Consider the following 15,102-nt stretch of genomic DNA (forward strand, 5'->3'; position numbering starts at 1 on the left):
TTAAACACATCCTTGGAATTTAAAAATTTATCTTGGTCTTTTGTTCCCCCCTTACCAATTTTTTTTTCTTGAACTTTCCATTTTCATTTTTTTTCAAGTTAAAAAGTAATACTCATTGATGTGCCTCAGTTGTTGAGGTGCTTCTATGTTGGATGCATATATGTTTATATCTTCTTGAATTGTTCCCTCGATCATTATGTAGTATCCTTCTTTGTCTCTTGCAACAGTCTTTGTTTTAAAGTCTGTTTTGTCTGAAAGAAGTATTGCTACTCCAGTTTTCTTTTGATTTCCATTTCTATCCCCCCACTCTCAGTTTCTGTGTGTCTGTATATCTGAAGTAAGTCTCTGTAGGCAGCAAATATACGGGTCCTGTTTTTGTATCCATTCAGCCAGATTATCTTTTGGTTGGAGCATTAAATTATTGAAATGTATGTTCTTATTGCCATTTTGTTAATTGTTTTAGATTTGTTTTGTAGGTCTTTTTTTTTTTTTTTTAACTTTTTCTTCTTTTGTTCTCATGTGATTTGGTGACTTATCTTCAGTGCCATGTTTGGATTCCTTTTTCTCTTTTGTGTGTACATCTATTATATATTTTTGGTTTGCGGTTACTGTGAGGTTTTGGTATAGCAGTCTCTCTATATATATACATACATGATTGCTTTAAGTTGCTGATCTCTTAATTTCAAATGCATTTTTAAATACCCTGCATTTATACTCTCCTCCCTTCACAATTACTGTTTTTGATACTGTATTTTACATTTAATTATTTTGTATATCCTTAACTGCTCATCATGGATACAGATGATTTTATTCCTTTTGGTTTTAACCTCTCTGCTAGCTTTGTGTGTGGATGATTTCCTACCTTTACTGTGTGTTTGCCTTTACCAGTGAGCTTTTCCATTTCATAATTTTCTTGTTTCTAGTTGTGGCCTTTTCTTTTCCACCTAGAGAAGTTCCTTTAGCATTTGTTTGTAAAGCTGTTTGGGTGGTGCTGAATTCTTTTAGCTTTTGCTCATCTGTGAAGCTTTTGATTTCTCCATCTAATCTGAGTGAGAGCTTTGCTGGGTAGAGTATTCTTGGTTGTAAGTTTTTCTCTTGTATCACTTCAAGTATATCATGCCACTCCCTGCTAGCCTGCAGAGTTTTTGTTGAAAAAAATCAGCTGATAGCCTTACGGGAGTTCCCTTGTATGTTATTTTTTGCTCTTTGTTGCTTTCAATAATCTTCGTTTATCTTTATTTTTGTCATTTTCATTACAGTGTGTCTTGATGCTTTCCTTTTTGAGTTCATCTTGTATGGAACTCTTCGCACTTCCTGGAGTTGGGTGCGTGTTTTCTTTCCCACACTAGGGACGTTTTCAGCTATGACTTCTTCAAATATTTTCTTGGGCCCTTTCTCCCTCTCCTCTCCTGGGACCCCTATAATGCACATATCAGTACATTTGATGTTGTCTCGGAGATCTCTTAAACCGTCCTCATTTCTTTTCATTTTTTTTTCTTTTTTTGTTCAGCACCAGTGATTTCTTCTACTGTGTCTTCCAGCTCACTCATCTGTGCTTCTGCCTCATTTTGTCTGCTATTGATTCCTCCTAGTGTATTTTTCATTTCAGTTGTTGTATTCTTTGATTCTGCTTCGTTGTTCTTCATATTTTCTAATTCTTTGTTAAAACTTCTAACTTCTCACCCTGGGCATCCATTCTTCTCCTGAGTTCTTTGATCATCTTTATGCTCATTACTGTGAACTCTTTCTTGGGTAGATTGTCTGCATGGGCCTTAGTTCTTCTTCTGGGGTGTTATCTTGTTCTTTTGCCTGAAATATATTCCTCTCTTGCTTCATTTTGTACCTATGTGGTAGGTACATTTCTCAACCTCTGTTTGAGATGCCCTGTGCATTCCAGCAGTGCACTCCCCTCTCACCAACCAAGTGCCAGGGCCAGCTGGTTCCAGGGTAGTGTTTGCCTGGCCTGTGTTTGTGGACTCAGTCTGCAGGACTGTAGTTTTCCTGCTTCTGGTGTCTGTCCTCTGGTGGTTGAGGCTGGTCTAGAGGCTTGTGCAGGCTTCCTGGCTGGAGGGGCCAGTGCTTGTCCATTGGTGGGTCGAGCTGGGTCTCAGCCTTCTGGTGGCCAGGGCTGTGTCTAGGGGCATGTCTAGAGGCAGCTCTGGGTTCAGAAAATTTTTAGGCAGCCTGTCTGCTGATGAGTGTTGCTGTGTCCCTGCCCAGTTTGTTATTTGGCCTGAGACGTCCCAGCACTGTGCCTATAGGCTGTTGGGTCAGCCTCCCAGAGATCTTACACAGATGAATGCTCCGTGATATGTCCGCCCCCAGTGTCTATGTCACAGGGTGAGCCACAGCTGCCCCCTGCTGCCCCAGGAGGCCCTCTAAGACTAACAGGTAGGTCTGGTCCATCCTCCTGTCAAATGACTGCTTTTGCCCTTGGTCCTGGTGTATGTGAGATTTTATGTGTGCCTTTTAAGAGTGAAGTTTCTATTCAGCCACTTTAGTGTTCTGAAAGAAAATTAACCATTAAAAAATGCATAAAAACATGTCTGCATAGTTTTACTTTTGCCTCAGACTCCAGTATGGCTCATCAAGACACTGTTGGAGGCTTTATTTAAAATTTTGATACTTTGTTCATTTTTTTTGCATTAATTTTTATTTATCTCAGTTATTGAGTTTACTCCCTTAAAATCGGAGGTGAAGTTGAGTGGGATCCTGTAGGGTTGAAGAAGGCATTTGGTACATTTGTTAGTTACAGTGCTGGCAGAAGGGTCGGGGCAGGGGAGGCAAATCCTTAACTGAAATAGGTATTTCTGTGACGGGATCTCAACCTTGCTGTGTAGTGGAAGCTCCTAAGGAACTTGTAAACCGCCTGATGATCAGATTGTACCTCAGACCAGTGTCTGCAAGTGGGGCCTAGGTCTCAGTAACGGTCAGAGCTCCCTAGGTAGCTAGCTCAGTGTGCACCCGAGGCTGAGACCCGCTGACCTACAGCAGTGCTACTTAAACTTCAGCATGCGTATGAACCATCTGGAGATCTTGTTAAAATGCAGATGTGGTAGCTTTGGGGTCTGAAAGTCTGCATTTCTAAAAAGCTATTGGCTGCTGGTCCAGTGACCACACATTAAGTAGCAAAGATTCATGGTGTGTTAGAGAAATTCCAGTGTTTTAACCTCATCAACTGTAGACCACAGTTGAGTCCAGATATCACTGGACAAATGCAGCAGACTGTTGGCATCACTTCTGAGCTAACATTTTAAATCTGGATTCTTGGGTGAATGTACCCATACCAATAAATTGACCCCTACCCAAGCATATATTTTGTCCTCCTGTCTTATACCCTAGAATCTATTCCCATGCATGCTCCCTAGAAATGTGCTGTGTGAGTTAGGAAGGTCCTACAACTATGGTGTATATGCTGCTTTCCCATAGCCAGCTTTGTACGTACAGCCTAGGCTAAGCTGGGATCTTACTCCTGTTAGTGACCTGCAGGCAGTAAGAAGTAGTGGAGGTGGTGCTGAGGAGAACCGGCATCTCCTTGTGAGGTCACTGATTCAGGGCAAGTTACTGAAAGGTTTTTATGCAAGAGAAGGCTGCTTGAAAGGAGGCAGAAGGAAGACTGCCTTTTTCAGCAGGAAGGTTTGAGGGTTTTGAGATCCATAGTTAGGATTACATCCTCACCCCAAGACACAGAGTCCCACTTCTTCTCAGCCATTGCCTTTGCGTTTGATCTGGCAAGATTGTACTTTTAAATGGCATTGCAGATCTGCAAACCATACACATAGGTGTTGGGCCAGGCCCTCAGCCAGATGTATCATGGAGCATTAAGGTTGCTAAATGAAGACTTACTAAAAGAACTAGATGCTATGAAGTTATATACTTTACATAAACACTATAGTTTTTCTGCTTAGTTAATTTTAAAAATGAGAATCCAAATGAGTATAGGAAGTTGAAGTATTTGATTGTATGAATGGCCACAGTCAATAAATGAACATTTCGAAGGGTCTTTAATGTTCAAGATGCTGTGTCGTATTGACTGTAGATTCATATATTGTTGATAATTAACATTTTGGTTTTTTTTTATTTACAGAAACTTATTGGAGAAGTATTTAATATTGTGAGCCAACAGTCTACTGCTCGACCTGGCTGCATTATTGAACTTGATGCAATAACCAACCAAGTAAAAGCATGCTTGTGAATTGGTGATATTAGTGTACATTATCCCAGAGTGTTTTGTATGCATACGTTACACAGTTGAACCTTGAACAATGTGAGCGTTAGGGTAGCTGACCCTTCACCCTGTAGAAAATCCACATATAACTTGCTGTCGGCCCTCCATATCCTCAGTTCTGCATCTGCAGCAGATTTGACTAACTGCAGATTGTGTGGTACTGTAGTATTTACTATTGGAAAAAAATTCCCATGTAAGTTTAGGACATGTGCAGCTCAAACTTGTGTTTTTCAGGGGTCAACTGTATTTCATCCTGAGAATAATTCTCTTGTTTGATACTGAATAGCCGGCTTCTCTTGATTTCCTTCATGAAAATCTGCATTGATTTACGAATCCTTCTTCTCCAGTTGAATAGTGTCTGTAGCCTCCTTTCCTCTTAAAGGGTCATTTAATTCAGCCAGGGAAGCCATGAAGGAAAGTGTAGTTCAGCTTCAGAGAGGCTTGGTTTGTGGTTTCTCTTTTTATATTATTACTCATTTTTCCTCAGTAGATGGTGACTTCCGCTTTAGAGTGTTTGCCTTGTTAGACTGAGGATTAGATATTTTTATGATACCCATTAAGATGAAGATGGAGGTAGGCTCCGAGTAAGCATTTGCTTTCTAACCTCAAGGCTTTTTGTGTAGGCAGTGTTCTTCCCTCAGCTCCTACCCGGGAAAGGAGGGGAACCCTTTTCTCTATAGGGAGTTTGTAAATCACATTCTAGCCCTCAGAGTATCTGTTTCTTCAGGATCCTATTTACGGACTGAATGGGATAGAAGTAATATATTCTTTCCAAACATGAAAAAAGGTTACTTTGGTGAGGAAGTTACCGACTGTTTTCAAACAAGGAAACGAAGAAAGAGCTTACTATATTTAAAAAGAAGTATTGAGTTACATCATTATTTTTCCATGATGCCTTGCACATTCTGTTGGGGAAAATGTAATTTCCAGCAATGTAGAGAAATTGCCACAACAGCTTTTGGCAACAGAAATGTGGCTGCTAGACTGAAATTACTGTTGCCTCTTAGGAAATCCTTAACCTGTCATTTCCCTTTTCTACTCCACAGGGATGTGGAGAAGGGTGAAGTTGCTTCATTCCTATAAATGTCTTACTTTTTAACGGACTAGGTGTTAAGTTCATTTCCCCACAGTAGCCCCTTCAAGACTCTTTACCATGGGATCTTATTACAGACCACTCTCACCTAGCATTTTGCTTTTTACTTCATACTTACTGGAGATTTTTCCCCCTTCCTTTTATGTCTGTCTGTAGCACAAGGGCTGGCAATCTGCAGGCACTGATAGATGGCTTAGGCTCATACATTACAAAGTTTAAAACCTGATTTTAAGTTTGTTTCCAGTGTGCTGTATGATTTCTGTATCCATGAAGGCATCACCCTTCCCTTTTGTTTATTCTTTTCCCCTGGAGGGGAGGTGACCTTTTATGTATAAATGTGAAGTTTTTTTTAATGTTTCTATATAGAAAGACATAAAAATACCCTGTAACTTTCATAAAAAATTTGTGGGTCAGCCTAACTTTATAGTCCTTTTATTTCCTTCTACTATGTAAGGTTGGTGATTTGCTTTATTCTCTAAGATTATAGCCTATAGCCCATCCATTCAGAGCCAGGATAGTCATAGCTGCTTCCCTTCCCTGAAATCTGTGGGGCAGCCATCTAATTGTCTTGATACGCTTCCATAATACATATACGCACGTATATTCTTTTTCAGGTTCTTTTCTATTATAGGTATTCAAAATAAGCTTTTGTTTGGATTTTGCCTTTCCCTGAATTTCAGTTGACTTTTGTGATTCTGAGTAGCCATTTGTGATTATCCTTACTATTCTTCTCTGTGTGGTCCAAAAAAAACATGGTCATGTAGCATCAGCTGACTGATGTTTCATCCATTCTTTCAGACATCCTCATTACTAAATGTAAATACATTTCTCCAGAGATGTGTAATTCCCACCGGCTGTTTTGGGATCTTTCATAATTCCCACTAGGAGGACTTACTGAAGTACTTTAAGGACTTTTCTGGGTTTTTTTTTTTTTTTTTTTTTTGGTTCTCAGGTGGAATTAGAGAAACTAAAGGAGGCTATTGTGTGCTTTATGTTGTCAGCATGACTCTCTAGTCAATCATGAGACCTCTTATTTTTGAACTCAAAATGGTGGCATAGATGACTTAATTTGTTTTTTGTAGGTTTTTTTTTTTTTTGAGACGCAAACATGTTGATTTGTTTTTATTAGAGCTTCACAATTCTGTTACTGGCTGTAGCATCTCTGAAAGTAATTTTTCTAACGATATTTTTCTGTTGCCTTTTCTGCTCTAATTAGTCATTCTATAGAGAACAGAAATTGTTAGATTTATTTCTTCTACATTAGGGTTCTTGTGGAGGTAATGGGTGGAAGATACGGAATTTCAAAGATAAAACTTTACTTTTTTCATATTTGTAGTGTGGCTCAAATACACAGTTGCTTCACGTATTTCAAGAAGACTTCATCATAGGATATAAACCACATAAGGAAGAGGTGGAGAAAAAGGAAGCAGAAATATTTTTTCAGCCATCACAAGGTACTTTTAAAAAAAGAGCCTTGAGTTTGATACCTTAATCTAAAAAAAAAAACCCTCCAAACTTTCATTGAGTATCGATCTTTATATCAAAATTCATCATTCTTCATGGTTTTTTGGCAGATACACCTGTTAGTCTGTCAGAATTGCTTTTTTGTAGGTGAAGAACACGTTTGGGTAAAAGTTACCTGTTGAAAGGCAGTTTCACTTGTGACATATACCCTTTTGCCAAGAAATATTATCTGTGAATTAGTGTAACTGTTAAAAAAATTAACTTTGGTTGTTCAGCTCTACAGTTAAATTATTTTGATTTGATTCCCTGTGGTATCTTAAGTAAACCAATTAATTTTAGTGTAAGTTTTAAAAATTTCCCAGTAAGTTGATAAACACTGTTGATGAATAGAGGATGTAAGATGTTATATTGTGTGCTATACCAGGACCCTCAGGTTTGCTCGCTGTGTTTATCAACTTACTGGGAAATTATAATTAGAAATTATAACCTTGTAATTATGAAACTTTCATGTTCTATTTGAAATGAAATTTAAAAATAGAACAACACACTGAGTAGAATACACTCTATTTGAAGGCAGGAAAGACAGGTCCTACTTTAAGAATTCATTTTCTATGGTGATCCATTTTTAGTTTACGAAGGGTTTCCGTATACCCTGACTCATTTGGTTATTGATTGTAAGTATCTAGAAGGACATGATTAATGTTCCTGGTATAGCTTTAATCACAGAATTATATACACACATTTAAGGAAGGTATTTCTGCTGAATTTTATATAATTAGTTTCCTTTTGTTTAGTGGAAAAATGAGAGTGAGTGCCTTTCTTCTAAGCCTCATGGCTTAGCTCAAACATCTTTTGACCCCTCATACTAGTGATTTTTTTCCCTTTCATGTGTCTTTCTTCATTTATTAGAACTTTTCTTCTTTCTAAGTTATTCATTTGTCATGTTCAGTTTTATTTCACTGTCACTACAGCATAACTACTTTATAGATTTAAAATGTGCATTTTTTGTAGTATTTCACCTTTATTTGGGTTAAACTTTTTTATATGCTTTCCAACAAACCTAGCTACCAGTTATCATGCTATTTCTAACAGGAAATACATGCCAGCCTACCAGAAAACAATGCTTATATAAGGTTGGTATTTTAAAGTAATATTTTAAATTGAAAGACTTACATTAAAAATTTTTTTAATTTACCTCTTCTGATATTTCTTTATGTCACTGTGAAACCTGGACAAAAGATTTCCCAATGCCTTTCTTGGTTTTCTTTTAGTTTTTGTGCAGAGTTTCCTGATATTCTTGATTTTATAACTGTTTTTTAGATTTGATATGTATATTTCTCCTCTTCCCCCCCTGCTGTATTTTGTACTTTCTAAGTTTTCATTAAAAATGAATTATTCTTTTAATTAAGAAAAATGCCAACTATAGACAGAAGTACAGTGCATGGTCGAATGAACCTCCCTGTGCCCATAGCTTACATGATTTTAAGATTTTGTCACAGTTCCTTTACCTACCCTGTTTTCTTTTCTTTTCCTTTTCTCCTGAAATATTTTAAAGCAAACCCAGCCATCGTGTTTCACTGCTGTATACTTGTATATGCATTTCTAAACATGACTTTCTTACATGTGTTCTATTAACACGTGGCTAAAACAACAAAATTCCTCAGAATTGTGTAATAACTAGTCCATATTTACTTAATTCATTTGTCTCAAAAAATGTCAGGGTTATTTATTTGCCATCAATTTGTTTGGAATAAAATCCACACATTGTGTTTCATTTTTTAAGACTCTTTTAAGCTAAAGTAATCCCCATGTATACTCTTATCTTGCCATTGACTTGTTTTAGAGAAAGTTATTTTACAGGAGTTTGTCTGACCAGTTACTTGTGACATCATTTACAATTTTTCCTGAAAAGTGGAAGTTGGCTTTTAAGACTTGATTAGATCCAGGTTCAACTTCCTAGGTGATGCTGTGTCTGTCATAGAAGGACGTGAGAAAGAACATAATGTTAGGATGTCTCATTTTTAGTGATGCTAAGATTCAGAACATTCGGTTAGAAGAGGGGGAGGATATAGCTCAGTGGTAAGAGTGCATGCCTAGCATGCACAAGGTCCTGGGTCCAATCCCCAGTATCTCCATTTAAGTAAATAGATAAGTAGATAAACCTAAATTCCTCCCCTGAAAAAAAAACCCAAAAAGGCAATCAGAACATTCAGGTAGTGACTCCAATGTGAAATTTGCTAGCAATCTGTTATCTCATTTTCTTCCTTTCATATTGTTGCTGTTCATTCAGTTATTTCGTTAGTGATTGCAAAATTACAGTTTTCTAATTTTATCAGTTCTCATTTATTTATTGGCTAGAAAGCGTTTGTAAAGAAAAGCTTTCCCTTCTCAACTGGAGCTATTTGGCTGTTTTGAAATAGAATTATTTTTAGAAAAGTCAGGGTAAGTGCTTAGTTCTTTTTCTTCAATTGACAATTTCAGAGGAAGGAGTTTGTGTCCAAGTTACTGCCAGTGGTTACTGATGAATTTATAATTTTTGTTTGTCTTTCTTTTTATTTTGAGTTTTTAAAAAACTCTTTACTGAAGAGTAATATACATACAAAGACGTACTCATCGCTCATGGATTTTTATGTGCTTAGTGTATTTCAGTCAGTTTGCAGTCTTGATTTCAAGGCTCACATTGTCCTTCCAAGTTGATCCTGAGTCTTTGACACAACCTCATTGTTCTTGAAAGTTTACTTTCTTTCAGGCACAGCAGGATTTCCCAGACTTCTATTGTAGTCTTCGCAAGATTGGAGTCCGAACTATTCCTTTTCATGGAGCATGATATTTAGAGGCCACCATTTGAATTCTAGCAGTGCTCATTGCCAATGAGTTATCATTACGAGTTTTCAGTTTTTTTCTCTTTTCAAATATTTGTTTATTGAATGAAAGATTCTTTAAATTCTGTAATGCTTTATAATTTTCAAAAGTTTCACACACATGATTTCATATAATCTATGGGTTTTCATTTTTAAAGAAAGTTTTTATTGTCCTGTGTCAATCTCATTTTCATATATGAAAAATGCAGTTGTTGGCAGAGAAAATTATGTCCACGAATAATATCTTTTCATTAAAAAAAGTGTGAAATTTCTAAAAAGTCCTGTACCACTACAGATGGCCCTCCACCCATGACTTTCAATTTTTTTTTTTAAATGCTACTTTCATGTAAGAAGATCAGGATATATGTTTACTTCATTCCTTCCATTTAATTGCCAATTTTCCAAGGAGTCAGTGCCCTAGTTACTTTGAGGGGCACTTTCTTTCTCTTTTCTTTCTCTTCCTTTTTCTCCTTCTTTCTCTTCTTCTGTTCCTTCTTGTCCTTCCTTTCCTTTCTTTCTGATGTGCCCTCTCTCTTCTGGTATTTTTATGAACTCATGGTTTTCATGTAGTCATTATGTTTTAATAAATTGTATTCCTTTTTATTCTTTGATGTTCTGATGGTCCCATCTTTATCAAAAGATATCCCTTCAAGTTGGCTTTCATACTTTGGACATAGCCCCATTAGTTTTTGATAGTTTGGCAGAAAAATTATATAAAATTGCTTCTGAACACCTTCCCTCTTCCTCCCCCCTTTTATACTTATCAAGAGATTTTTTTTAAAAAAAGTCTTTCTTTTAACCCTATGGAAACACGTTAACTTAAATATCCTTTTCCTTTGACACTAGGATATCGCCCACCACCGTTTTCAGAAAAGTTCTTTCTAGTAGTAATTGAGAAGGACAGCAATAATTGCTCTATTCTCCATATGTGGCACCTTCATCTTAAATCCGTACAGGCATGTTTAGGTGAGTAATTGTATTGCAATTTTAGACAGAGATAATGTGAAATAAATTTATTTTACGGGATATGCTTTAGGTCGGTTAATTCTCTAGAATGAAGGTCCAGTAAACTGTAAGTTGAGTTGCTGAATTGAAGTATGTATATGCCAAACTTTTAATTACAGGGTCATAAATCATTAATGAAACAGGTTAATCTAAAAGCAAACCAGTGAATAGGCACATTAGACATATTGAAAAAAATTTGATTTATTTTAATTACTATTTAATATTAATGCCTATTATGACTCTGTTCTAGATACTGTGTCTCTATAAATCAGTTTTTCCCATAGAATTAATACTGTACTTTTTTGTTGGTTAATAACACACTGCCAACTTACACTGTGTACATTAGCTGTAGAATGACTAAAAGAAGCAGATTTGCTGTTTAGAAAAATGTGATTGAACATCTGAAGTTCATAAGCAGTACTATTTCTGTAAAATATTAGGAAATGCAACAGTGATAAAAAAAATCTTTTTCACCCTCGGCTTCTGCTGTACACATTCATACTATATACGTTCTTAGCAAATTAGAAAATCTGTAGTATGAAGTACAGAAATTGATTATGAATCTTTCTTTTTAAAACAATCTTTTACTTTCTTTCACTTTCCTATTTAAATGAAGAACTGTGTGGACTGCCATATCAAACAAAATCTGCTTTAAACTGGTTAACCCTAGATATTTGAAAGTTTTGAAAATATTTTATTATTTCTGATTATGTAATTTAAATGATTTTATACACATTAAGCATTTAATACAGAGAAATAATAATACATATGTTTTTTGTTCCCTTTGTAATTCACATTAGCACATAATTGTGTAAACAGCAGTTCTAACTGGGTCGTGAACTGGCATTAAAAAGGCCAAATGATTTGATAGAACCTTTACCTGTGCCTAGTTGAGCATAATTTTCTTGTGGTAGGGGAATCTAAAAACATTTTCAAAGCTTGTGGAGTTAATTCTTGACATTACATGTTGTTTCACAGAAATGCAAGAGTAGAGGGACCTAAAACCACCTTGTCAGGAAGATAAGTTTTTTTATTGCGATAACATTGGTTTATAACACTATGTACATTTCAGCGTGTACAGCTTTCTAATTTGACTTCTGAATGCACTGTAGTATGCTTACCACCGAAAGTCCAGTTTCCATCTGTCACCATAGAGTTGACCCCCTCTTACCTATTTTGTCCTCTCCTCATCACCTTTCCCCTCTGGTAACCACCAGTCTGTTTTCCGTATCTGTGTGTGTGTTTTGTTTTGTTTGTTTATTTAATACTTTTTAAAAATATTTCACATATGAGTGAAATCATACAGTATTTATCTTTGTCCATCTGACTAACTTCACTTGGCAAAATACACTCAAGAAAGAGAATTCTTAACGCATCAGAGAATATAGTATTTTCTGGAGTTGGGCGCAGAGCCTGGAATGGTTCTGGAGAGATTAGTAGAGGGTAGTAACAGATCCTTGTGTTAGGACAGGATTCATGTGATGCCTTCTGTCCCCCTGCTTATGAAGGAAGTAGCCCGCTGCTGTTCACCTCAGTCTGGGCCAGTGTAGAGTTGGTTGCTTGCTGTGTTTGTGGCAGCAGTAAAAGGTCACAAACAGTAAGGTTATAAGAGGCAGACAAATCATGTACTGTCTTTAGCTATGACAGAAAGCATCTGTCTTTTGGTTCTAACACGTGCAGCAGATTTAACATGGTGTGCATTGCCATTAAAGCTGATACTTGAATTTAGCAGTGTGTTGAAAATGCTGGCAAAGGGTGCAGTGATAGGTTTATGTTTAAATGGAGAAGCAACATCTGGAGTGCCTTCTAGGTACCAGGCACTGAGATCAGTACTTAATATATATGAGATAGTTATTATTCAATGTTTACTAATGGAATAATATTAAGTAACTTGACCAAATCCCACATCTAGTTTGTCTCAGACTAAGCTTCAAAAATCAGGTCTTCTGGCTCTGAAGCCTTTACTTATATTTTCTCTCCTGCTCTTTCTTTCTCTGCATGAGATTTATACGTTAGAAAATTGCCTGGTTACAGAAAGAGGAATGATATAGTTCATTTTGCAGATGAGGAAATAGCCAGAGGTGGTGAAGTGCCCTGCCTAAGGAAGCACATCTAGTTAGTTTTAGAGCCAGGAGTATTATTTCTGTCTTCTGACTGGTTACAGTGTAGTCTTTACTCCATTTTATGAAAAATGTTTTTATATTTCTTGCTGAGTGGTCTGCCACTATAAAACAGATCGACATACTTAGCATCCACTAGAAGCAAAAGGAGATTGGTTATCATCTCTCGGGATTCTGGTGCTTCTTGTGTTGTACAGAGCAATAAGTCATCGTCCTTGCCCTTCAGGAGTTCATAGTCTAATGTGGAGGGGTGGGGAGATGGACATACAAATACGTAAGTGTAATAAGAAGTATCCTTCACGTGTAGCAGAGGTGCAGATAACTAAATCTGCTTAGAGATTTACACTCCACCCTAATGTGAAAGCTGGAAGCTCTTTGGACAGAAGATCAAGGTCAATATGCCTTACAAAGCCATTCAACTAATACTATCTTAAATTTGCGTGGAACTTTAATTTTTTTGTATATGTTCTTAAAATCTTGTTTATTATCTTGTTTCAACACTTGATATTTAAGAGGCTGGTATTTTAGTATTGTCTTTGCCACTGGCTAATTATATGACCTTAGGAAAATCATTAAACTCTCCAAGTTTAAATTTCTTCATCTATTAAGTGAGGTAGTGTCTTGTATCTTGTTGTTAATCTTATTTCTCATCAGAGTTTGATTTATGACCCATCTCTTTCAGAAACACCTGGGCTGCTTATTAATGCAGATTTCTGGGATCTATCCCAAAACAGCTGAGTCAGTGTTTCTGTGATTAGGCCGGAGAATCTTCATGGTATTAACAAGTTCCTCAAGCTTTTAATGGTTTTTAAAGGTTGAGAACACTGGACGAGATAACTTGTTTTTTTTCCCTAGCTCTTTCATGCTGTGATTCTTCAGTGACAATATCCCTGTGATGGAATTGGGTATGCTCAGAAAGAGTAAAATAGTTAAAAAAAAAAAAGTCTATCAAGGTAACTGAGCAAAAGTTTGAAAAGTGACTTTGTCTCCAGAGTACTTTTAAGAGACCATGTTTCTTTTTTTTTAAAAATATATTTTTATTGAAGTATAGTCAGTTTACAATGTTGTGTGAGACCATTTTTTTTTTGAAGACCATGTTTCTTAAATGCTAACAAAATGTTATTCTAGCTCATGTACATGGTGATGATAGTAATGTATTTCATAATTTATTTTCAAAGCTAAAACTTCAGAAGGTGTTTCGTCAGAGAGCCTACTTTTAGTCCCTGGACAGAAGAATGTAGACTCTTCTCCAGAAACCTCTCCTAGTGTGAGCCCCATGCCACATTCTTCATCAATTGCCAACCTTCAGACTGCTAGTAAGCTGATTCTGAGCTCTAGACTGGTGTATAGCCGACCTCTTGATCTCCCAGTAGGAGTAGAAGTAATAAGAGCAACACCTTCAGCAGGTAAGGGAGCTCAGAACAGCCTCCAGTGGGCAAAATGGATGAACTCTGCTGAAATGTGCTCTAGGTTGACACTGAAATAAAGGTTTATTTTCTACTAATGATGCATCTCTTTAGAAACACGTGTTTATTAGAAATAATTTCCTGTAATAAATGTAATCAGCTGGACAGCAAATGGTGTAAGTGTTTTAACGTGAGGTTTCTTGCCTGCACTATGATTTCCTATAAATAGGACTCCTATAATAGTAAAATTGCAAGGAATGAATGTGTTCATTTGTGAATTATTGAAGCTTTTTTTTTGAATTAAGGCTTTTCATCCACATTTTGCTATTATTAAATATGTTTTAACAAGAGTTGATAGATACTTTGCGGGGCAAATGTAGGGTACAAGATGATAGTTTGGTTAGCCTAGAATGATACTGACTTTAACAAGGTGGGTAAAGTAGTTCGGAGTGCAGGACTGGCAGCTCTGTTTAAAATGATATGTCACTTATGGAATTGTAATCAGGGAATTCATAGAATAGTGTTTTTGAGGAAGTGAAATTGGAAGTTCAAGACTGTTCTAATTACTGGTGAATTTTGAGTATGAGGTTCTCTTCCCCATCCCTGAGACAGGTGTAGAGTCAGAGTTGGAAAGATCACTTCATGTGTTTACTCCGGACTTTTGTGGGAAGTGCAGAAGGAGGTCAGTTTTTGAGTCGTTCAAAGCATTTGGGAAGTTTAGGATATCCTCAGATAGATTTCTTGGAGTTAATAATGATAAATTACTTTTTGCAGGGACTTTATAAAATGCTTTCAAATGTCTTATTTGACAGTGACCCTCCAAGGAAAGTAGTAACGAGATCCTTACTATTGGGGTGGAACAGGCTCAGGTGTTAGGTGGCCTTACCACAGTTAGGAAGGTATGGATGGACTACAACTTGAACCC

The 15,102-nt window shown here is 36.6% G+C and overlaps 1 protein-coding gene across 9 annotated transcripts in view; it reads left to right on the forward strand.

The window, feature by feature from the left end:
• Positions 1 to 15,102, forward strand: part of DMXL2 (Dmx like 2) — a 132,333-nt gene that overhangs the window by 60,044 nt on the left and 57,187 nt on the right. For all 9 annotated transcript variants that reach the window (XM_031453059.2, XM_031453061.2, XM_031453060.2 and 6 more), the window contains 4 exons: positions 4,088 to 4,177; positions 6,658 to 6,775; positions 10,493 to 10,612; positions 13,950 to 14,177. In XM_031453059.2, coding sequence (XP_031308919.1) covers positions 4,088 to 4,177; positions 6,658 to 6,775; positions 10,493 to 10,612; positions 13,950 to 14,177 — 556 coding nt within the window. The remainder of the gene's footprint in view (positions 1 to 4,087; positions 4,178 to 6,657; positions 6,776 to 10,492; positions 10,613 to 13,949; positions 14,178 to 15,102) is intronic.

Source organism: Camelus dromedarius, chromosome 5 (assembly GCF_036321535.1).
Source record: "Camelus dromedarius isolate mCamDro1 chromosome 5, mCamDro1.pat, whole genome shotgun sequence".
NCBI classification, from domain to species: Eukaryota; Metazoa; Chordata; class Mammalia; order Artiodactyla; family Camelidae; genus Camelus; species Camelus dromedarius.